Source organism: Lissotriton vulgaris, chromosome 9 (assembly GCF_964263255.1).
Source record: "Lissotriton vulgaris chromosome 9, aLisVul1.2, whole genome shotgun sequence".
NCBI classification, from domain to species: domain Eukaryota; kingdom Metazoa; phylum Chordata; class Amphibia; order Caudata; family Salamandridae; genus Lissotriton; species Lissotriton vulgaris.
In genome coordinates, this window is record NC_141697.1 from 868,039,587 (window position 1) to 868,064,887 (window position 25,301).

General features: G+C 46.0%; 1 protein-coding gene across 1 annotated transcript in view; it reads left to right on the plus strand.

The window, feature by feature from the left end:
* The window catches only part of LOC147692391 (cytochrome P450 2G1-like), a 475,560-nt gene that overhangs the window by 410,436 nt on the left and 39,823 nt on the right, over window positions 1–25,301 (plus strand). The window contains exon 7 of the mRNA XM_086938613.1: window positions 13,859–14,046. Coding sequence (XP_086794739.1) covers window positions 13,859–14,046 — 188 coding nt within the window. The remainder of the gene's footprint in view (window positions 1–13,858; window positions 14,047–25,301) is intronic.

Here is a 25,301-nt window from a genome sequence, read left to right on the forward strand (position 1 = left end):
ACCTTGGTCCTACCATAGGGTTTTCCTAGGCGTAAGAAAAGGGAAGGGTGAGGCCTGGCAATTAGGTACACTGGGCAGGTCGACAAGGCAGTCAACAAACTGCTCACAGGCACTGCAGTGGCAGGCCTGAGACCTCTTTTCAGGGTTACTTATGTGGGTGGCACAATCAGTGCTGCAAGCCCCCTAGTAGCATTTGAATTACCAGCCCTGGCACACTTATAGCACTTTACTAGGGACCTACTGGTAAAGCAAATATGCCAATCATGGATAACCAATCGCAATAACAATTTACACAGTGAGCACTTGCAATTTGGCACTGATCAGCAGTGGCAAGGTGCCCAAAGCATCTAAACCAGCAAAAACGAAATCCAGCATAGTGTCAAAAATACAGTAGGTAGAGGCAAAAAGTCAGGGGAAACCACGCCAAGGATGCCAAGTCTAACAAGTGTCCCCTCAAGCTGAAAAGTATGGTGAACTACCCATCTCTTTGGAGTTCTAATCACTAAGCCGAAAGAACCCGGACAGACCATCAGCATTGGTGTGTTCTGTACCAGGGCGGTGTTCCACCGTAAAGTCCCTTCCCTGTAGGGAGATGGACCACCTCAACAGTTTTGGGTTCTCACCCCTCATCTGCAATCCATCTGAGGGGCCTGCGGTCTGTCTGAACCCGGATGTGAGTCCCAAACAAGTAGAGCCTTAGCTTCTTCAGGCCAAGACCACAGCAAAAGCCCTTTCAATTGCTCTCCACCTCAGTTCCCTGGGACATAGCCTCCTTCTAGTGAAAGCTACGGGTTGGTTCAAGCCCTCGTCGTTTAATTGTGATAGTACTACTCCCACACCTCTAAAGCATCTGTCTGCACCACAAACTCTTTGGAGAAATCAGGCGTCTTGAGCACGGGTACTGTGCACATGGTAGCTTTCAGGGCATTACACGTGGTCTGCCAGGCATCGGTCCAGATCACTTCCTGGGCTGCTTCCTTGAAGTCAGCTCTGTCAAGTGGGCAGCAATGGTGCCATACCACTTGACAAACTGTCTGTAATACCCGGTGAGACCTAGGAAGGCTCTGACCTCTGTCTGGGTCTTGGAGGACTCCCAAGCCAGAATGGTATCAATCTTTGCTTGTAGGGGTGCCACCTGGCCGCTCCCTACTTGGTGTCCCAAGTGCACCACAGATCCCTGCCCTATCTGGCACTTACTTGCCATGATAGTGAGGCCTGCCCTTTGCAGAGCCTTCAACACTTCGCATAGATGTTGCAAATGTTCCTCCCAACTGGAGCTGAACACAGCAATGTCATCTAGATAAGCAGCGCTGAATCCCTCTAACCCAGACAGTACCTAGTTGACCAGTCTCTGGAAGGTGGCAGGGGTGTTTTTCAACCCAAAGGGCATAACACAGAACTGGAAGTGCCCCTCAGGTGTTGAAAACGCTGACCTCTCTTTGGCCCCCTCAGTAAATGCAATCTTCTAGTACCCAGAAGTTAAATCAAACATACTGAGGTTCTGGGCAGCACCTAACCGATCCACAAACTCATCAGCTCTAGAAATGGGTTGTGCGTCAGTCTTGATGACCACCTTGAGCCCACAGTAGTCCACATAAAACTGTAGTTCTGGAGTGGCACCAGGCCCAGCAGCACTTTGGTACTAAGATCACTGGGCTAGCCCAGGGGATGCTGGAGGGCTCAATTACCCCTACTGCCAACATCTTGGAAACACCTACCTTGATGCTGGCCCTGACCTTGTAAGCTACTCTGGTTAATTTCTGTTTCACAGGTAGACTGTCCCCTCTGTCCACATCATGTATGCACCAAACGGTGACTTCTGGCATCAGGGAGAACAGGGAGGCAAACGAACCCAACACAAGGCGACAGTCTCTCTGCTGTTCTGGGGTCAGGGTGGGCGAGAGGTTCACCGCATCCACTGACCCATCATGCTCCTTTACTGATAGGAGGTCAGGAAGAGGGTCACTCTCCTCCTCCATCCCATCATCTGTAGCATGGAGCATTGTCACATCAGACCTCTCAAAGTGTGGCTTGAGGCGGTTCACATGTAGGACCCTCAAAGTGTTCCTGGGACACTGCAAGTCAACCAGATAGGTTACGTCACTCTTGCACTCCACTACTTCATATGGATCAGTCCACTTGTCTAGGAGCGCACAGGGCTCCACTTGTGCCATCACCCACACCTTCTGCCCAGGTTGAAATTCGACCAGAGTGGCATTCTGGTCATGCAATCTTTTCATTTCTTCCTGGCTAGCTTCCAGGTTCGCCTGAGCGAGTTTCCTGAAGTGTTGAGTCTTGTTTTGGAAGGCCAGCACATAGCTGAACACATCCTGGGGGATCTTACCAGGGGACTTTTCCCAACCCATCTTCAGCAGACTCAAAGGTCCTCTCACAGGGTGACTGCACAGGAGTTCAAAGGGACTAAACCCTAAGAACTTCTGGGGTACCTTCTTGTAGGCAAACAACAGGCATGGCAAGAAGACGTCCCACTTCTGTTTCATGGGTTCTGCAAGGCCCATGGTCATGCCTTTCAGGGTTCGGTTGAATCTCTCAACCAACCCATTCCCTTGAGGATGGTAAGGAGTGGTGAACTTTCATTTACCCCACACTCCTTCCACGAAGATTTCAAGTACTTCGAGATGAAGTTGGTACCCCGGTTGGAGACCACCTCTCTGGGGGACCCCACACGGGAAAACATCCCCATCAACGCACGGCCCACCACAGGGGCTGTGATAGTCCTGAGAGGGGCAGTTCCAGGTACCTTGTGTTCTCCCGAGTGGTGGCTCCCTGATTTTGGCACCCCTTCTGATCCTAAATCCATTGTTAAGAATCTAGGCATTCGCCTGGATCAAGCCCTTACCCTGAAAGAGCATATTACTTTGACAGCTGTTGTCCACACTCTGGGACTTCTTCGTCGAGTATTTCCTCTTCTCCCTGATTCCACCTGAAAAACTCTGATTCAGGCACTTATACTAAGCCGGTTGGACTACTGTAATGGTCTACTGATCTGTGCTAGTGAGACCTCGATCAGCAGACTACAGGTGGTCCGGAACCCTCAGCACGGCTAGTTCTCAACATGCCCCCTTGGACTGCTTCCCGCCCTCTTCTTGCTCAGCTCCACTGGCTTCCGATACGCCAGAGGGTAATATTTAAAATCTGCTGTATCATTCACAAGGCGCTTTTTAATCTTAACCCCTCCTATCTGCCGGAGAAATTATTGCGCTACTGTCCTTCTAGGTCTCTCCACTCATGTTCTAAACATTTGTTAGAAGTTCCCCGAATTAGGAGGGGAAGACTAGGGGGAAAGGCCCTCTTCTACATGGGTCCGCGCTACTGGAATGAGCTCCCCCTACATCTACGTCAATGCCCTATTCATTTACAATGCAGGAAGCTGCTTAAGACTATTCTCTTCTCCTGCTGATTTAGGCTGTAGTTGCATTCTCTCTGTGCTTCTCGTCCGAAGCGCAGAGGTACTCCTTCAGGAGTCGATTCTGGCGCTATACAAATAAATAAATAAATGGTCCCCCAAGACCAAGATAAACTTGTTGCTTAAGGCTATGTTGGATTCCAGTGACCCCACAAAGTTGATGTCCACCCACTCAAAAGGGGTGCTCACCACAGGGAAGGGTTGGAGGGGAGCCTTATACTTCCCTCCACTCTTGCCACTTGCCTGGCAAGTCTGGCAAGTCCCCAAATGTCCTGCGAGAGGCACGTCATGAGCCAGACCCAGTAGGAAGGTCCTGAAATGCTCGGGTACCTCCAGCACACGGACTGCACCGGGCTCAGTGACCTTAGGCTCACGATAGAGTAATCCATCTTCCCAGTAAATGAGATGTGTTCCGGACTCGCCACCTGCTGCCTGGTTTGCAGCCTGTTGCAGCATACCGATGAGAGAAGGGCATTCCATCTGCGTCTTTGCAGAACTCCTCCGTGGAGGAACCCCTTCCTGCTGCTATTGGGTCAACTCAAGCAGGTCTACGAGTTCGGCCACCTGTTCCTGTGCAGGTTCCAAGGCATCCCCCTCAGGTTCTGCCTCCTCCTGGACCATGGGAACTTCGGGGGCTGGTTTCCTAAGCCCCCTGCCCTTTCTCTTCCTAGCGGGCCCCTTGGCTAGTGCTTCAGGCTCCAGGTCCACTTGATTACCCCTACTGGCTGCCATTGACCAAGTGGTCACACAGACCCACTCCGGCAGACTGAAAATCTCCAAATGAGCCCGGCATTCCAGCTCCCTCCATGGGGAACTTTCCAGATCATTTTCCAGCAGACAGTCTACAGGCATGGATGGACTAACAACGACCTTCAAGGAACCTGAGAACCCCCCCACTCAAAGGGAACTAGCGCCACTTTGCAGAGGCGCACAGAGTTGTCTCTGGCAACTACAGGGTGAAGTGGTTTGGGAATGACTTGCTCCTCAGACACCCACTGACACTAAACAGATGTCACACTGGCTCATGTGTCGCTGAGCCTCCACCCTCGTCCCATTGATGGTCACCCACTGCCTGTATTTCCAAGTGTCCTCAAGCAGGTAGGTCTCCTGGACCACCTCTCTGTCTTCTAAATAGACAAGGGTCATCACTTCTTACTCCTCCCCTTCACTGGAATATAATTCCTCCCCCAACGCTACACTCACTAAACCCAGTGACTGAGCACCAGGTAGTGCTTGGGATTTCTTGGGGCACTTAGTGGCAATGTGGCCCTTATCACTACACAAGTAACACCTGGGGGACCGCGAATGTCATGCCCACCCTTAGGGGGTTGGTACATCTTAAGCTGGGTGGGCTCGGACTCCTTTCCCTCTGAACTGTTTTGAGGCCCTTTAGAGAACTCCTTTTGGTTACCTTTGTCACCCCCACTCTTCTGCTGGGGACCCTGCCCACCTTTGGCTGTGATACCCACAATCCCCTTGTGGGCCCTGGTGCTGGTCCAGCGGTCCGCCTCCTTAGCAAGCTCACTGGGATCAGTTAACTTACTGTCCAAAAGATGCTGGCGCAGCTCTGGAACACATAGACTGTTCAAGTGCTCCCAACTAATTAGATGGCACACACCTCATAATCAGTTACTTTGCTGCCCTTTATCCAACCTTCCAATGTACGCCTGTACAACCTCACACATTCAACCCTGGTGGCTGAATCATGCTTTTTAAAATTTCTGAACTTCACTCTGTACTGTTCTGGGGTGAGCCCATACTTGAGGCATAAGGCCTCCTTCATGTTAGCATAGTTGAGGGTACCCGATTTCTCTAAAGGTGGTAAGACATCCCTCCCAGAAGCCTCAAAGTGTTTACATGGGCCCGCCCCCCAGTGCTTCTCAGGGACTTCATTCATTCTTAGTGCAAGCTCATATGACTAAATCCATGCATAGATATCATCTCCCTTCTGGAAATTCTGTACTAAATCCTTGGGTATATATACCTTACCCCCTTGCACTGGCTGTGCGCTGCCACCATTTGAACTGGACTCCAGCTGTTTGGCCTTAATGTCCAGTTCCCTTATGCTCAACTCATGAGCCAAAAGCAATTACTTCTCTTCCAGGGCGAGAGCATTTTTGCTCTCCTCTGCTGTCTTTTCATTTTCTAAAAGCAATCTTTTTTCTTCCATTGCAGCTTTGTAGTTCTCCATTTCCAAAGCTTCCTTCCAAGGCTTAAAACTTGAAATTCATGCTCTCTGACCATCTGGTTCTCCTCCTGCTCCTCTCTGGAGAGATTTCCTGCTAAATGGACACTGGCAGCCCTTGGATCAGATAAAAAATAGAACCAAAAATAAAACACAGTATGTGGTTGTGTAGTCGTCTGTGCTAGTCTAGATGTACACCAATCACTGTGGGTCCAGTACAAATACAAGTTAAAATCCCACTGCTCCCAGCAATGGTAGAACTGGGATTTCTAGTTGGCAACGGTAGGTACCTTTGACCAAATATGGACCCTTGCTTCTAGTCAGGGTAAAGGGGATTCAAACTTTAGATAACCTCTGCTTACTCCCTTGGTAGCTTGGCATGAGCAGACGGGCTTATCCCAAAGGCAATGTGTAAAGTATTTGTACCAACACTCACAGTAACACAGTGGAACGCCACAAATGGACACCACACCAGTTTAGAAAAAAAAAAATTCTTTATCTAAACTAAACATGACCAAAATGACAAAAATCCAACATACAGATACTTTGTAGAATGTCTTTAAAAAGGTTGTTGCAAAAATAAGCTTGTAGATCATAAATGCTACACTTAGTATAAAAGTCCCTGAGCTGCATAACACAAAACAAACAAAAGGGATAGTAGAGAAGGCGATACGTCGATTCTTCCTGTGCTCTGGTTACACTGCAACAAGATGGCACGTAGATGCGTTGCAACAATCCAGTGTGATGTGATAAAATGGCGTCTTTGATGCGATGCGGCAAAGTGGAGGCGATGCGTGCATACCCGAAGGCCATGCAGTGAAATTGGTGGTTTCCTGAGCCACGACAGGCCCTTCGACGTACTTCTCCGGTGATGCGGCGGGGGACAGCTTCTTCAGCGCTGCTTCAGGCCCTGCGACACGCTTCTCCGGTGATGCAGCGACAAACAGCGGCGGCACACTTCCTCAGCAATGCGACAGCCCTGGGACACGCTTCTCTGGTGATGTGACGGCACCCTCTGTGGCGGCAGCCAGCTTCTCTGGTGATGCTACGCCGAACAGCAGCAGCGCTGGCACGCTTCCTTGATGATGTGGCAGCAGTGGCGACACGCTTCTCCCTCGTTGCATCGCGCTTCCAGCTCCCAACATAAAAAAGGCCTCACACGCAGTTACAGGCCCTCCTGGCAGGTTAGAACTCCAAGCAAGGAAGTTCAAGTAAGCTGGGGGTGATGTCTTTTTGTTCCTGGGACTTGAAAAACAGGAGGCCAGCTCTTCCCAGCCCTTGGAGACCTTTCTTCAGCTGGACACAGCAAAGTCCTTCTTCAAGCAAGGAGACACAGCACACAGCAAAGTCTCTTTGTCCTCTCCTCAGCAGAAACAGCAAACTGCAGGCCAACCCCAGACACACAGCAAGGGCAGTACTTCTCCTCAGTCTCTTCAGCTGTCCTCTTTGGCTACAAGTTTCTCTTGATCACAATGTAGTCTAACTTACAGGTGTTTCAGCTCTCATATTCATACCCCAAAAGTCTTTGTTCTCTATGTGTGAGGGGTCCTGGACCCAGTCCAAACCAATTCTGGATGCACTCTGCCAGTGCACAACTCCTTCCTTTGTCAGTTTGGGCCAGTCTCTTCAGGATCACTTCAGGAAGTGGAGCCAGCATTGTGGAAGGCAGGCACAGCCCTATTCAGACCCAGGTGCTACTCCTCCCACCACTCCAAATGCAGATCGGCCTATTCAGCCTAGTGCTGACTCACCCAGACTCTTGGAGCCATCCCAACCCCTGTCACTCTCAAACCAGACAGTCATCCACTAACAGGTTGAACAAGAAAAAAGCCAGTTTCTAAAAGTGCTATGTTCAAACACAGAATTTAAAAACCATCCTTCCTAAAAGATGTGTTATCAAATTCTAAGTTCTGGGATACCAAACTCCAAGTTTCTATCTCACTCCTACGGGAAGATATGCAGGTAAATATGTTACACAGCATTCCCCATTTTGTCTTATGGGCAAGATAGCCTTTCAGTAGTGAATACCGAAATTGGTAATATTTCACTATCACGGCATGTTACACACACCAGTACATGTTGTACCTTTCACATACACTGCACCCTGCCCAGGGGGGTAACTTGGGCTTACCATAGGTCCTAGGTGTAAGAAAAGGGAAGGGTAAGGCCAGGGAAGTGGGTACACTGGCCAGGTCGATATGACAGTTAACAAACTGCTCACAAGCACTGCAGTGGCAGGCCTGAGACCTCTTTTCAGGGTTACTTATGTGGTTGGCACAACCAGTGCTGCAAGACCACTAGTAGAATCTGAATAACCAGCCCTGGTACACTTAGTGCACTTTACTAGGGACCTAATGGTAAAGCAAAAATGCCAATAAATGGATAACCAATCACAATAACAATTTACACAGGGAGCACTTGCACTTTGGCACTGATCCGCAGTGGCAAGGTGCCCAAAGCATCTAAACCAGCAAAAATGAAATGCAGCACAGTGTCAAAAATACAGGAAGTAGAGGCAAAAAGTGAGGGGAAACCACACCAAGAATGCCAGGTCTAACAGTTTGTATCCCACTTGTATCCGCTTAACCGCAGCAGCAATTCCGCCACAGTGCGGCGGTTTAACGGGGTGGGCGGGGCCACGACGGCCAACGGACGTGCGCAGCACTAAGAAGGTAGTGCGTGCGACGGCTGTTGGTTGCAGAAGCAGCGAAGGGGATAAACTCCATATGAGATGTGGTACCACTGTCTAAGGTTTCAGTCATAAATAGGAGGTAGTTCCCGTTCAAATATCATTTTGTGGATTTGCTCCAGACTCAGACTTTGTTTTTGGTGATGGCTCTCCTAACATGTAGCAATAAGGGCACAGACAAGTGTGAGATCTCTGCACCTGGCTGTCATGAGCCTCCTTAAGTAGTAAACAGACAAAAGGACAGTCCTACCTGGAACTGTTTATAACCTGAGCATTAGAAACTGCAGTCCTACCTCTCACCCCTGGCATCTACCATGGAGCTGTGCTCAGGAAAAACTAATCTGTAGCTTTTTGCTAAAAGATCCTCACCGTATTTATAAGGGGAAGCTTTTCTCTGTCCTCATCCCTTGAGTGTCTGGATCACCACCCTCCAGCAACTACAATGCAGTAATACACTTCTAGTCTCTGGGAAAGCTCTATCCACCCTCCACTTGTGCCATGCTAAACCAGGAACCTTCTCTAATGGACACCACTAGTCGCAGTACTACGATGTTCGCCCTGAATGGAGTCCTACTACATACATATGCTACACACTTACTGCACATACACACACTCAACAAACTCAAGGAAAGTCAGCGCAGTGGTCTGATGTTCATATCACAGTGAAAAATGTACATGATAGGGGTCAATAAACTAACTTCTCCCTGACACTGAGAAGAACTTCTGGTGACACAAATGATTCAAAAAAACGATGCACGCTTCAACCACCTCTTTATGTGATTCACTGAGTAGAGGGACCCCTCCAGGTCTCAGAACAGCTGCTTGGCTTTGCATTACCAAGAAAAGGCATAGGCATCTGAGTGCACATACTAGATTCTCGTCATGCACGGCCCAATAAAAAGTCTGTATACTAGTTTCTTGAGCAGTCAAGCGCTTAAGCCAGGGGTACACAACTATTCGCCATGAAAGGGGGCATTCCTGTTTTAACAGTTTGCAATCGCATTTACTCAGAATATGTGTTCATTGCATTTCCTTTGATTCTTTTGAATAGTGTGTCCTATTTTCCACAAAACATCGCTTTCACCATGATTCGCATTCAGAAAATGAGTGACAAGATGGGCATTGGTGAAATGGTATTTTTTCAGCTGCTTTGCTGATTCTTGTTTTTATTTTCTGTAAGGTTAGTGGTATGTAAATGGACAATGCATGCAGCTTCCGCTTTTAAAGTGCCCCGTACTATTGGATAAACCTCTGCAACCATCATTAGTTGGATTCTTGAGGACGCAAAAAATGTGATCGCTCAGCTCCACCTTTGAATGCAAACGTAGATGGGTTTCATGCTAATTCGTGTGCCTTCAATATGGTCGAATTTGTGCTTTCCACAGCAATGTTGTTGCTTATTGGACTAAAAATAGTATCCAGAAGAATTGTGTATGTTTTTCTTGAGGAGCTCAATCAGCAAGTCCTCTTGGGGGTAATATTAACCAATTGTCATGGAGTGTTTCACTAATAACAAGAGTACTTCCTTGCCAGAATTTGTTTTTAGCAGAATTTCTGCATGAGTAAAATTTATTTTCCATCCGCAATTTCTCTGTATATGGAAGAAATGACTAAAAGGCAACCCATCACTGAGAACACTTGGATGATTACAGCTGTATTTAAAGTGTGTTAGGCTCCGTGGGGTTTCTGTACATAGTGGTAGTTTGTAGCCCTCACACATGTTGACTTATGAGGGCCAGAAAATACGTCTTCCTTACTATGGAACTAACCACTTTTATCCATACTATTGCTAGCCTAGTACTTTCCGGTTTCGTAATGCCTCTTTCTGGACTATTAGCATTTCAAGTAAAAGGCGTAGCATTGCCTGTGGATGTTACCAGGATAACATACAAGGTATCATACCAAAAATTAACTGGAAAAGCTTGTCAGCAAGCGGGTGATATTTTAAGATATAAGGAAATTATTATTATTGACGACGTAAGCATGGTCTAAAACGTTATGTTTATTAATTTAGGAATGCAAGAGCGGCTACAAGGAGATTCATGTTGAACGCAGCCCCGTATTTTGTACATCTGAAGTTTTTTTTTTTAAGTTATTTTTATTGAGTTAGTAACAAAGAAATCACAGTACAGCAATATAGAAAATCTCAGATGTACAATATCAAGCTTCAGTATCCAGTCAATCATAATTGTGACAGCCAATCCAGCAATAAAGTTTGTTCTCTCTTCGCAGCCTATTCCCATCGTAATATCTACATTCCTTTCGGTGCTATTCGAACTCCGAACCCTCCTCATCACGATCTCTGGGTGGTTCACATATATCCCCCATAAATTTGTTCCATGCCCACGGAATTTACTCCCCTTCCGGGGACGCCCTCGGTTGGCAAATACCGTCCTTTCAGCAACCATGGCCGTGTGCATGTATCTGTACCATGAGGCCAGTGTTGGTAGCTCAGCTAAGCCCCATTTTTGTGCGATATTACGCTTGGCTACCATAATCCCCAATGTGACCCAGTCCTGTGCTTGGTGCGTGAGGTTGTTGGGCTCCCAAACATTCAACAGACATCGCCTTGGCTCCGGTATTAGTGAGACGCCCTCCGCTTGGGAAATTGTTCTCATCACTTTTACCCAGAAGTCCATAATTTTGGGGAATTGCCATATTGTATGGAAAAAGGTACACTCGTCCCCACAATGTCGTGAGCAGTATGGGTGTGGTGTTTTCCCTATCTTGTGTAAGGTATGTCTGGTATAGTAAGATCAGTGTAACATTTTTAATTGCACCAGTCTGAGTCGCAATGGTATACCCACCACCCGCGGGGAACCCAATGCCTTCTGCCATTCAGTCTTGTCAAGGTCGCCCACGTCTTGGGCCCATTTGTCCCTAAGGGCTCCAGTGGAATCCGGCAGGTTATTAACCAATTTCCGGTAAGTAAATGACGTTGCTTTCTTAAACATGCAGTCTGTCAGCAATCTGTCCTCCAGAGGAGATGCCTCCGGGACATCGGTGCTGTAAAAACACGGGTTGACCCAATAAGTCGCTGGGACCTGGGTAGGTTAGTGATACAAACAAAGTGGTCCCAGATACTAGAGCAGATAGGCAAAAAAAATGATAATATCTCAAATGAATTCAAAAAGGATATCACAACATTGTTTTTAATCACAAGTGTACAATAAAAAACTGTTCATAAAATACATCAATACTTAATCATAATTAGTGCCCCTAATGGAAAGGAAAGAGAAGGGTAGTGATTGGGAGGTGAAGGAACTATACAAATAACGAAACAATGGTCATTATGACCTCAATACAAATGACTGAAAATTGATTAACACAGGCTAAAGATCACAATTCATAAATTAATCTAACAAACTCATGCCTCTCAAAACAAAATCACAAATGATAAATCGGGAGAAAGGCTGAGGATGGGAAAGAGTGTCGACGTTTCGACCCAAGTTGGTGCAGGCATGCGGTGGAACCTTGCTAGAGGGTCTTCATCAGGACAGGGACGTATAAGGGGCAGTAAATCTCATCAATAAGACACAGTCGTTTGATAGGTGGGGAATCCGCCACATGGGTCGGGATCCTGAAATGAATAGTCGAGCCGCTGGCCCAGGAGGTTATATTTCAGAATTAATATAGCCGGTGGTAAATCGATCCGTTTTCTGAGACAAGGGAATTGCGGGACTTTCGAGGGGGTCTGGTTGGTAAAATGCAGATTCGCAGAGTTCAATATAGAGACAGTCACCGAAAGAAGTCCAATTTCTTTAAAAAGGAATTCTCGGACTGTCACGGGGGTCTGTTAAGCGTGTTGTAGTTTCGTAGAGATCAGAGTCTACGTGTATGAAACGGCCGCATAAGTCGGTCCAATCTCTGAAGGAGTGATTCCAGGGCTTGCACGGGGGTCTGTTCAATCCAAGTTTGTCAGGCGGTAATGCCGTAGTCGGTGCGTGCTTTATCTGTATGTACCTAAAGATTTCGGAGGGAGCCAATTCATATTGACGCTGGGGACGCTCAAACGTGATAACTTCCCCTGTGCTCCACAAATCCCCCACTGTGGAAATGCCTATGTCATCCCACTTATCAAAGCCTTTACTATTCCTGAGTTTACCCAGTCGCTTTATGTCCCAGAGAGGTGTTAGCTGAGTTATAACTCCCTGCCATCCAAGTTTAGCCTGAGCTCTGTGCCATATGGAAACTGTGGGCTAGTTGTAGGTAATTGACATTTACCGATTCGAAAATACCGAATTTTACCAAGTCGGTATATTCGAATCCGTAAATGCTATGTAGATAATTTTTCTGTAAAAAATACCGAATCGTTAAGATTCGGTATTTACCGAATCATAATTACCGATTCTGTATTTGCCATTCATTCGTATGGGCCTGGAGGCCCATAGGAATGAATGTCAATCACCGAATCGGTAATTACAGATTCAGTAAAATTGGGAAAAATCACTTTGACACCCTGTTGCACCCCTGATTAGTGCTTGTGTGCCCTAAGGGCATGTATGTCTGTCACATGGCACAGGTGTAAATGCACAGATTTGCATTTACATAGGAATTTTTTTATTTACCACCAACTAATAGTTGGTGGTAAATAACGAATCCTTAAAGCCCAGAAGCTCTCTTTGAAGTGCTTCCTACATTTCATTTACCAATTCGGTGAATACCGAATCGGTTAATGATGATTCAGTACATACCGAATCGGTAAATATCGATTCGTTATTTACCGAATCGGTAAATGTGCCTCCTACATAGGAAAAGTCTATTACCAGTCGGTAACGGCCGATTTCGGCCGTTACCGACCCGTAATAGCCTTCCTACATCTGGCCCTGTGTTCTTTGCAGGTCCCACTAGTGCTGTGGTCAGCCTCCGGTACTAAAGAACCCACAACATACCATTTGTTCCTAAGGCTGATCTATCAGCCTTGAATGCTGGGTCTGTCTGCGGGGCATGGATCCATTGGTTAATGACTTTCAATTGTGCCGCCCAGTAATACAATTGTATATCAGGGAGCGCTATCCCCCCATCGTACCATCCCCGGACTAACTTGAACTGTGCTTTACACGCCGGTTTGTTTCCACACAGTAATCTGGAGACCTGGGCTGCTACCACCCTAAAATAGCACGGCGGGACTGGGAACGGCGTGTTTTCCAGCACGTATAAAAATCGAGGGAGGGCCTTCAACTAAAGTTTTTTAGTTATTAAAAAATGTATGGTAACAAAAAAGGAAAACTGTGTGTTCTTATTGATAAGAGGTAGAAACTCAGACATGGTGTTTTTCAAGCAAAATGTACACCCATGACGAAACAGTATTTGTTGAAGTAAAGATCCTGATGTAAGCGCCCTATTGCTACATTTTTAAGTATGATCTCATAAGAACATATTTGCTTTTGATTGTGATTAAAAAAAAATTGTAACTTTGTCAGTGAGGATATATTAACCAAAAGTTAGTGCACAACGATTGGCGAACAAATCTGAAGATGTGATGAAACAAAATATACCCATAGCGTGTTAGAGCACTTAAAGAAAGCAGCTTGTATTGAATGTATCCTCTTTTCAGGAAAAATGCATGAGGAGATTGAACGTGTGATTGGGCGAGACCGGATACCTGCAATAGAAGACAGAGGAAAGATGCCCTACACAGATGCTGTGATCCATGAGATCCAGCGTTTCGCCGATATAGTCCCTGGAGGGCTCCCGCACTGTACAACCAAAGATGTCTGGTTCCAAGGATACTTCATTCCTAAGGTATGACTTTTACTGTATGTATATTTTTCATTATTAATGGTACTCAGTGATAAATCTTACTCTTTAACTATGCATATTGTAAGCGGCCCTGTTAAAAAGCGACCTTTTTATTCAAATTTATAGTGATTCTTTTTGCATACAAGTAGTCATGTAAATCGTAACTTTTTAAGCAACGTAACAACAATTTTAAAACATTGGAGTGTTCTTTAAAGCATTTCTGCATTATAGTGATGCGATAAAACCATCTTGAACATTTCGATAATGTTCAAATGTCTGTTTTCTGTTTTTTTGCAGATTACCTTCTGTGTCACAAGACTATATTTGAGAACACACTGGTTGTTTCATGACTTTTTTTTTTGTTATATCTGAAATTATGCTTCCATATTACTGGTTGGGATATATTTCCTAAGCTCGAAACTGTTGCTGGCCACACAAGCCTTCCCCCCTTTTGGTCCCTGTTCTGAAGATGTCTTCTTTAGTGTTTCCCATTTGTAGCTAAACCTGAATGCCACAAATTTCACGCCGTCTCTTTGGGCAGCTCAGAACCCAGTGCTCCTAAGGGTCTTTAATTATAGAACCTCCACAAGCTGTTAAAGAAAGAATACATAATAGACTGCGATCCAACTAAAAAATTGGCTTTATTTATTACTGATTTCTAGATATTGAAAATACCAGTCCAAAACATAAGGAATATAGAAAAAAAACTGAAGGTTTGGAATGCGACCAGCCATGACATTCTGACGGTTACTAACCAGGATTGAATACAAATGTGTGTGCCTTTTATTCTTGAACATTAAAGGTCAGTGAGCTAGCCGGGGAAGAAACAGTGTGCCCAGTCCGGTAGGGTATTTTTGCTTTTATCCACTGTAGCCAGATGTTTGGACAGATTACCAAAGATTGCCCGTTTATCACCTGGGTGTTCTGTGTGGAGTGGGGGAGCACGCCATGGTGGCCTCTGCTTGCCTGTGCAGACAGAATGGTGGCTACTGTTTGCCTTTGCATACTGCTTTTGGGGAGTGAAAAGGATTGCGATGCCATCTGCTGATTGCCTTTACATGTTTGGCATAGTATTATAATCATGCTGACGTTGTTTTGTTCCCTTTACAATGCTGGCAGGTACTGCTGAAAACTGCTGACTTCACAATGTCTCGGCACCTGAAGAGTTTCAGGTGTTTAACTTTCCTTTTTTAATCCGGCCTTTTCCTGTCATAGACGATTGTGTTTTCCCTCATATTCCCCAATGCTGCTCTGTACTTCCTAAAATCTGGACATCTGAAAGGTAATTCCCTGTTAAAGAGCCCAGACTGGATTGCACTGACTTGTGGACGTGTCTGGTCAGACTATCCAGGACATTGCAGAGAACGATATCTCCTTACCCGTACCCATCTCCTTACTCTTACCTATCTCCTTACTCTTACCTAAACACTTCCTGATGTTATTAATGTTTCTTTTAAGGAGACGCTTTTATCGCGAAATGTTTCCTTTCTCACTCGGGGCCATTTATTCTCCTTTTTGGCAAGACATTTGAGAGCCTCCTTGACGACAGAGGACGATATCTGATTTTTACCCATTCTGATATGCCTGGGGAGGGTAGCTTCATGTTTATTTGATCAATTCCTGCTATATGAAATGCGATGTTTCCTTGTTGTTGGTATAGTTAACACCGTACCAATCAGAAAACAATTAGTGAACGACAAATTCCCAAAGTCACTATAAAATGAAATGTCTAGCCTCTGTACCTTTTCCTCTGCAATTGATTCATTTTAAAGGCTCTATGAAAGTACGTACTTTGGTAACTGCCTCTTTTGACCTCTGATAATTATTGGCTCAGACCATACAACACCTGTGGATGTGGTGTGCCCCGGAAAGGGTTGATAGTAACTTCTCCTTAAGACACGTTCACGGTTGTTGATCCCAGAAGGATCCGCCATTTCCAGGTTCCGAACTATTGCTGAAGTGCCCACTCGAGTTCTGTAGCAGGATTATCTTTGCTCGCGTGCCAAATTTCACTCCTGAGCCAACCCACTCCTTTCTAGACTGAAAAGCTGTGGAGGAAGCCCTTGATGCTTCAGCCTTACTTATGAACCTCTCAGCAATCAGATCTGCTAAATCACAGAGGCCACGTCAAATTGCTCAAGGGACTGTTAATAAGACTGAAACAACAGGACTTTTAACAAATAAGAATGGCTGTGCTCCGATGAATTAGTATGAATCCATGTATTTAAAGACATTTTGATTGGCTACTCTGGCTAATGATTGAAATACGAAATTGGATTGCTGGCTGACTGGGGTGGAACCCCTGGTCAAGCGGCAACCACAATCCTAGTCAGTGTAAGTCAGATATATACCCTACATGAACCTGTGCTCGACCCTCTGATAACTTGCCACAGAGCACTCAGGCTTAACTTGGAGGCAATGTGTAAAGTATGTGTGAAACACTTTAACCAGTAGCACAGCCAAAACACACCACAAAAGAATCCCACACCAGGTTAGAAACTTCATTTTCTTTAACCATTCTGTGCGGCGGACGGAACTGTTCCATCCTCCACCACGATGGGCAAGTGCGGAGGACTGAACTGTTCTGTCTTCGGCACATGTCCACAAAATCCCTCTTGCTCTTTACAGCAGAGGGGTTTCCTTTTTTTATTTTTTCATCCTCAGGAGCAAGGGAAAAGCTTCCCCTGCAGCCGAGGCATTTTTTTTTGTGAGTGTAATGATGATATGTGCCCATGGCGCGAAGCCGTCATTACATTGAAATTGAAAGTGAAATGAGCCAATTAGCTCATTGAAAAAAAGGTTCTTTTCTCGGTGGAAAAATGCATTGCATTTCCTGCTGCGGGCGCTAAATCTACCCACACAAGTGAGGCACCATTTTTATTGGGAGACTTGGGGAAATGCGCAGAGGAAGGAAGTTTGTGGCTCCATGCAGATTCCAGAACATTCCAAAACCTGGGCTCTGTCCTCTGGCACTGCTATGGGCCCGGGATAGGGTCCTGTGGACCTGGCGTGACCAAGTCCGGGAGCCCTAAACAAGTCCGTGGCCCCAGCGGGCACCGGGGAAAATGCTCCAGCCATGGGCTCCATCCCCTGACCTGCCACACTACCAAGGGCATTGGACCTGGATCCATCAGGCCTGAGGAGGCTTTTCCTGCTTGGCCGGGTCCAGAAGCTCTGACCAGGGACCAGGTGCCCCCCTTCTCCTGGGCTCAGGCCTCGGTCCTGCTGCAAAGCACCCATTAGGGGTTCCGCAGGCCCGGGTAGGCCTTGACTGCGCTCCTGGGCCTAGAAGCTCTGACTGGGGCTCCCATTCTGGGCTTCATCCTCCAGCCTGATGCAATGGTAACGGCCTGGGATGGGGGTCCATTGGACCCAAGAAGGCTTCCCTCACTTTGCCAGCATGTTAAGGTGCCTTCGGGCCCCGGGTTAGAGCTCCCTTCATGTCCCCCCTCACAGCCCTGTGCCTGAGGCCAAGCTTGGGCTCCCAGCACCCGGGCCGCAGATTCCCTTTCCCCTCCAAGGGCAAGTGGGAGTCCTATCATTAAGGCACAGCACAACTAGATGGCTGTCCTTCGACCCAGGCCATCTGGATGCACTGAGCCCCTTGGGTATCTTGTCGTCGTCATGCATTCCAGTGGGGTATCCAGATGGCCAGGCTGCCCTGGAAGGCCCAATGAGGGCTCATTTGCTTTCTCGAGGCCAGGCAGGGCTCCAGGAGATTGGATGCATTCATGCTGACAGTTCCCTCTGTTATTCAGTGCGCCCAGATTGCAAGAAAGACGGGATAGCCTTTCTCTGTATTACTTGTGACAGGGTACTCCAGACCCCCTTGTGGTCCAGTGGTCCTCAACTGGGTGCGGCTTCGGCCTGGGACGGCCCAATGTGACCTCCAGGGGCCATGGGTCACGTCTGCCTCACAGCCCTGGCCGATGGGCCTTTCCTCTGAGCCTGCCTTCCCCGAGAGCAGGCAGGGATGCGAAGACGACATCCTTGCCAGGGGGGCCTGTCCTGGGAGATGGTCCAGCCAGCGCTGTTACTTGGATTGATTGGCCACGCATGATCAATTTAGGGATAGACTTCTTGGCCAGCCTTGGCTGTTATTTCAAGCAAAAAGCATCCACCCTTCTACGGACCATCTGACTCGAGGCCCTGCCGTTTGCAGAAGCCTATCCCTTACCAGCTGAGCAAAGGCAGAGCAGCCTTGGCAGCTTGCTCCCCCATGGTGCTACCAGAGTGGAAGGGTTCCAGAGGTTTCAGGTCCTGGAAGTCAGCTAGTAGTCCAGGCCCACGTGTGCCACACCGTTGCCCTCCTCTGCATGACTTGCCAGGAAGCAAATAGCCCAAGGAAGGAGCTTACCAAGCGCTGGCCGCTCTTTTTGTCATCCCACTGCCGTGTGCCTGGGGCCTGGGTCAGCCTCGCTTATCGGTCGTGTGGTCACCCTGGGCCATCTGCTCCCCGGACTGGCCGACCAGATGGCCGGCAGCGCTAACTCTGACTTTTGTATCACCCAAGTGTTCTGTAGGCCCTCACTTTGTTGAGACTTAATAGTTGTGGAAAATAGGCTTCCCGGGCAGGCCTGTGTGGAGAAAGCGTGTGATGGGCTGGGCTTAAGCCTCCTTGGCTCCACAAGCCCAGGCTCCAGGAAGGTGGATGGGCACTCACCCAAGACAGCACCCTAAGACCGTGATACAGGGATCCCACTACCCAGGATAGGGTGATTGCAGACCGGGGAGGTCTCTCTTAGTACCCCTCCCACAGAGTTTGGGCCTAGAGTGAAGACCAGTCCTGCATGAAACCCCAGCCTTCTCTCAGGCGCCACGCTAGAACAGAAGCCCGGAAGAGCTCAGAGAAGCCACCAGCAGATATGCCTAGGCCCAGTTTAGAATGGCAGCAACTGTCTATTTCCTGCACCACCTAGGAGGTACTGTCCGGAGGCCAAGGTGCAAGGCTAACTGGTCTACTGAGAAGGAGCAGGTTGTGGCACAGGGGAATTGGCTGGTCCAAGAAGCCCTCTCCCCTTTCCCCCGGCAGGGAGGTAGGCCACAATTGCACCCAAGGTCAGAACTCCGGCGGGTTGCCTGCCCAGGGACGGTGCAGACTGGACTCTGGTTGATCGAGCATAGTTAGGCCATTTGGCGACTTTCGGCTGCTTGGTTTGGAGCACCAGACTTTGGCCCCGATCAGGGCTTATGAACCATAGAGCAGACAGGACGGGCTCCACAGGGTCAGAGAGCCAGCAGGGCTGGGTCTACATGCCACCAGGGTCTTGGGCTGAAATGTTAAGTGTAGTGCATGTGCATCTGAGGGCATCACAGACCTGTTAGGGCTCGATCTTGTTTTGCTTAACACCACTTCTCCCTCAAAAAAGTTGAACACCATCCTCTGGGGATCATGTAACTAGTCAGCATACAGAAGTCTAATTTGTTATTGGAATTAACCTGACAAATTGCTTCACCTACTAAGAATGGCCTGCATCACCACCAACGGAACTGAGAAAGAGCTATCAATCTGTCATTCCTTTCCGTGTCTGTGCTGGGTGAGGTTTCCCGAGTAGAGGCAAATTAAGTCACAGGCTCCACTCCTGGGGATGCTCTTCTGTCAGTTCCTTTAAGTTTCATCTCTGCAACCATTCTTCCCAGAACCCAAAGACTTTGGTTTCCCAGAATCTACTCATTGGGTCATGGGAATAACGCTACCAGATTGCTAGTTGGCATCATTCATGGTTAGAACTACAACAGTAACTGGTTGTCTTTTAATCTCTGACTTCCATTCTTGATTAATGGAACCTCACTTGGCAAATGATTTAACTTTGGTTCGACTTTCGCCGGTCCAAGAATTTCACCTCTATTGGCACAATACGAATGCCCTCGTTCAGCTCTCTTAGTCAAGGCCCCAGTTTTGAAAACCAACAAAGTAGAACCGGAATCCTATTCCATTATTCCTAGCTGAAGTATTCAGGCAATCAGCCTGCTTTGAACACACTAATTTCTTCTCAATAAACTCTTCAGACCCCAGGGTACTCAGTCAAGAGCATCAACGGCACCAAGAGGCGTGGGCAGGGACAGGTGGTGGACTGCCAGCTCGATCCAAGGATTCCAACTAAGAGGTTTTTAACTGCAGCAACTTTAATATACGTATGGGAGCTGGAATTAACTTGGCTGCTGGCACCACCCTTGCCTGCCAATGGATCCTCGTTAAAGGATTGACAGTGTACTCATTCCAATTAGAGGACCTCAAAAGAGTCTTGTATTGTTATTTTTTGTCACTATCTCCCAAGAGTCGGGAGAGGGTAATTTGCATGCCTGCTGCCTTCCGTGGATGTGGTAGCTGTTTCCCATGCTCCCTTTCTGGAATCAAAACCTGATTCCCCGTTACTCTTGGTCACCATGGTAGGATTAGAAAGTACCATCGATAGTTAATAGGGCAGACATCTGAATGTATCGCCGTGGTCACAGGGAACTGAGAACTACCGTGCAAACTAACAAAGAAAACATCAAGGACTTAAAATGAAAGAACAGGGGCATCAGGAGAGACTGGAGAGAATAGAAAACAACCAGAGATGGAATAATTTATGGATCTTGAATGTGCCAGAAGGGACAGAGGGGGGGGATCTGAAATCTTTTGTAGTTAATTTGATTAAAAGTAGACTGCAAATGGAAGATTTAGAGCAATAGATTCTTCGGGATATCCAGAGAGTTCATAGGGATCCCTTCAGACTGAACCCAAAAAGAACCAAGCCGAGGAAGATTCTGATAAATTTCCTCACTTTCAGCCTAAAAGAAAAGATTTTGTTAAGAGCTCTGAGAACAAAATCAGTGAAGGTAGCTGGGGATACTTGTGAGATTAGGTCGGATATCTTTTAAATTATATCCAACAGGCAGTGGGACCTGTGAAAGAGGATTGACCAGCTGAAGAAACTGTGGGCTACAGTTCAGTTGAGGTTCCTAGCAGTCCTAAAAGTGATGCTGAATAATACAATGCACAGTTTCCGGTAGGCAAGTGACGTGGACGAATTTATAGAGAGTTTACAGAAAGCAGTTTGAGTCTGATAACTGATTAATTAGGCTATAGGCAAAAGCTCTTCTTGTTGAATGCACTTAATTGAGATGGGCACACTTGGAGAAACATCCATAGGCTGAGGGCATGGAGAGATGTGGGCAGATTCCCCAGGGGTGAGGGTGGGAGGTGGGGTGATGGGCACTGGGTGGGGAGCATGTGGGGTAAAATAAAAAAAGGAACCTCAGGCGCTTCAGATAAAATGGATGCTAATTTTGATGCAAAGGGGAATGGTTGAGGATCAGATTACACAAATTAAGATTTTGTCCTGGAATGTGAATGGGTTAAGGGGAAGGATAGAAAGACTATTGGAGTACATAGAAGATTACCCTGCTCAGGTAATAATATTACAAGTAACAAACTTGACAGAGAACAAACTTTTCGAGGTATTCAAGTCAAGGAGATGGGTGCAGCAAATAGTCTGCACAAAACACTCATCAGTTACAAAAGGGGTGGCTATTTTGCTAAAACACGATGCCAAGATTGCTATTACAGAGAGTGTCTCAGATAGTGCAGGAAGATGGATCATAGCAAAACTGATGGTAACTGTACAAGGCTTTACATTGGCGGGTTATTATGGGCCAAATAAGGATAAAATAACACCTCTTAAAGAGATGTTAGCAGAATTGTTGAACTTTCCTGATCCAATCATTATAGCTGGAGACTTCAATGCAGCCTTGGATAGTGCTTCAGACAAATCAACTAAAAGCAGAGCAATAGTTAACCAAAATATGGTAGCACAGATAAACGTGACCTTGGAACAAATGGGTTTATGTGATATATGGCGACAGAGAGCAGGGCTAGAAGAGGATATATACTATAATAGAAAATACCAATATCAATCTGGGATTGATTATTTTTTAATGGATATTAGCCTAAAAGGTGTGGTACAGGATATTAAACATATAGGGAACCATTTATCAGATCATTTTATTAGATTTAGCCCTATTAGATAAGAATATACAGACAAGGTACACAATGGATCGCACTCTGTGATTGGACCAAGATTCAGTAGAAGTGTTTAATAAGGAGACAAAAGAGTTATTTCAGTTTATTCTAGGTTCTGCCCCTGTGGGAATAGTATGGGACTCTTATAAGGCTTATCTAAGAGGAAGAATAGGCAGTTTATCGGCAATAAGGAGGCGGGCACACCGGGAGGAAGTCACTGACCTAGAAAAGTGAATCTGAGTAATAGAAGAGGAAATCGCCATAACTTTGAAGCAGGGAGAGGCAGGGGCCTTGCAGTTAAGGCAACTGGATTTAAAAACAAAATTAAACGCTATATTAGAGGATAGGATTAGAAAAAGATGGGAGGCTAGCACGTTAGCCCATTTTAAATACGGGGAAAATTTTTGCAAATTGTTAGCATGGAAAATCAAAAAAGAGAGGGTGAGGCATTTGGTATATGAAATTAAATGTAAAGACACTGGGGCTGAGCTAAAGAATAAGAAGGAGATTGAGGGAGCCCTCTATAGCTATTGTGAAAGATTGAATCAAAAAGAGTTAAAGATTACAGAAGATGATATGGAAAGCTGGCTAAATCAGGAACATTTCGAAGTCCTGAATGAAGAAAAAAGTACTTAAATGGTTGGATAATAATCTTGGAAGTGGAACATTCACTTAAGGCTGGCAAACATCAGAAAGCCCTGGGCCCATATGGCTTGCCACATGAAGTGTACAGAGCCTTAGTGCCAATTTTAACAGAACTATTTAATGAGATTTTCATAAAAGGGACACCCATACCCTAGTCATGAAAGGAATGCCATCATTACTTTTATTCTGAAACCTGGAAAGTGTGCAAAGAGCCGTGACTCATATAGGCCGGTGTCATTACTAAACTGTAATTATAACATTTGTGCCAAAATTGTGGCATAACGGCTTAACAGGATTATGAGCGACCTTGTACATGAAGATCAGAAAGGTTTTATACAAGGGCGATAATTACATGAGCTGGCATATACTCTTATTGGCTCTATAGATTTGCCCCCTGTTTATAACTCTCCTCTGGCAGTTAAAGCCCTAGATTCTATAAAAGCATTCAATCATGTAAATCGGATATTCTTTCAGACGGTTATGAAATCCCTAAACGTAGGCTATAGGTTTTGTAAGTCACTCGCTGAAATATACAATCCCCGTGTGTGTAAGTGCCTGTGAATGGGATTTTGACACCCTTTTTTAAGATAACCAGAGGGACGGACAAGGTTTCCCCCTGTCGCCTCTATTGTTTGATGTGTAATTGTTCTTCTTGCATATATCAAAGCCTTGGCCAAAAGAATCAGAAGTGAGCAAGGGATTCCTCATTTTAGATGCAATGGTTGGGAGAAGAAACTAGCCTTGCATGCTGATGATCTCATGATTTATACGGCCGATCTGCGGGCTACAATGGCACATGTTGTTAAGATGACTATGGATTTTGTCAAGATCACGGGCTATGAGATTAACAGAGAAAAGCACACTTCCCTATACAGAATTCCAGTCAATAAATCCTTCCTGGAAGGTCTCAAAAGAGTCATTCCTGCTTGGGTGCCACCTACTCCCACATGAAATTACAATATTGTATCAACAAGAATAATGGGCCCACCATTTAAGTCCCTCCACTCCTTCCCCCACTAGTTTTTATTGTAGAAGGTAGAATTCCTGGCCGCTATCACTCTGCTTATACATGTCAGTGAACTTCAGGCACTAACTTTCGAGGAACCTTTCTTCCAAATACATACGGACAGGGTTGTACTTCATACCAACCCCAAATTTCATCCAAAGGTGGTCCCACAGTTCCACCCTAATCAATCTATTGAACTTCTTTTTTCCCCAACCTGACTCACTTGCAGTAAGGTGTCATATACTTACTGCGTTTCTATATATTGTGTTAAGTTAGCATGAGTTTATTAAATGTTTAAACGTCATATTTTCCTTTGGCTTCAGTTTGCATACGACACCTAAATGTTATTGTAGCTTTCAAACTAGACGAAAGATGTGATTTATTTGAGAATAATATGTTATTGCTCTGATATCAGTTGTGCTTGGTACACTTGGTACAACTGTCTGCACACTGAGAACTGCACCCTCTAAGAATAACCTAACACAAGGTTGCTGAAGGCCTGATCCTCGCACCACATTAGACATAACACAAATAATGTTGCTGCCAACATTGGGCTCTACGCGGGTTTAAGATAGAGTTACAGGGAATGAATCAACACACTTGAAGATGCTCTGCATGCAGAGAGCTGGTAGCTGATGATGTGATCTTCTCCTACTGATATTAGAGGTATGGGCCCGCCCTGCTAAAACCCAAAAAGAGACCTTCTTAATATAATATAATATGTTAGATAGGGAGGTGAGAAATAGGTGTTGTTATTCCTATACATTTCAGCATTTAACATGCTATCACCGTTTGCGTACTATGGACTAGTAACTATGCTGATAACTTTGATTCTAATAATTTGTTTGTTAGTATTGTACAAGATACTGCGTTTGAGAACATTGCATTGATTAATAAATAATTCAAATATGCACGTGTCCTCTTTACTCCTTGTTCTGGTTTGAACTGATTATAGAACGAAAGAGTGTTCATGTGTTCCACTATACCTGAGGTATTCTAAGTTCATGTTCTGGTTTGTCTAAATCATTGGGAGTTTGATACAACAAATGAGACACTGTAGCTAGCTCGGTAAGGGGATTTCTTATACTAAGGTGAGTTTTGGGTCACCCTAATTCACTAAGGTTCTAGATCTCTATGCACAGTTCTGTGGGAGAACGGAAACCCTGATACATGGCGCCCATACGTTGGTGGTCTTATATCATGACACTCGAGTAGTATATCATTCAAACCTTAACCCCTTCATTGCCGTTTCCGGTAAACGGTGGTGTCGGAAAAACCTACCTTTTTTTGAAATAGGTCTTTTCAAGCTTGAATCTATCTAAAAACGGTTTCCTTGAACTACCCAGTTGTGCTACAAAGGTTACATTGTATTTTCTATTTCCTGTGCTGTCATGGCTCAAGCCGTGGACATCCCGCTACATAGTCGCATTGCGGTGCGTGACCATTTGCGGACTTTTGATGTTCCGAGGGATGGCTTGGCTGTGGTTTTGGTGGTGAGTGCGGAACATGCTTACCCATACGGACTCTTTTATTCGTGGGTGACTTTTCCGGCAGTGGACGCTGCTTCTGGAGTGTTCCACTCATACACTCCCTCAGCTGTAC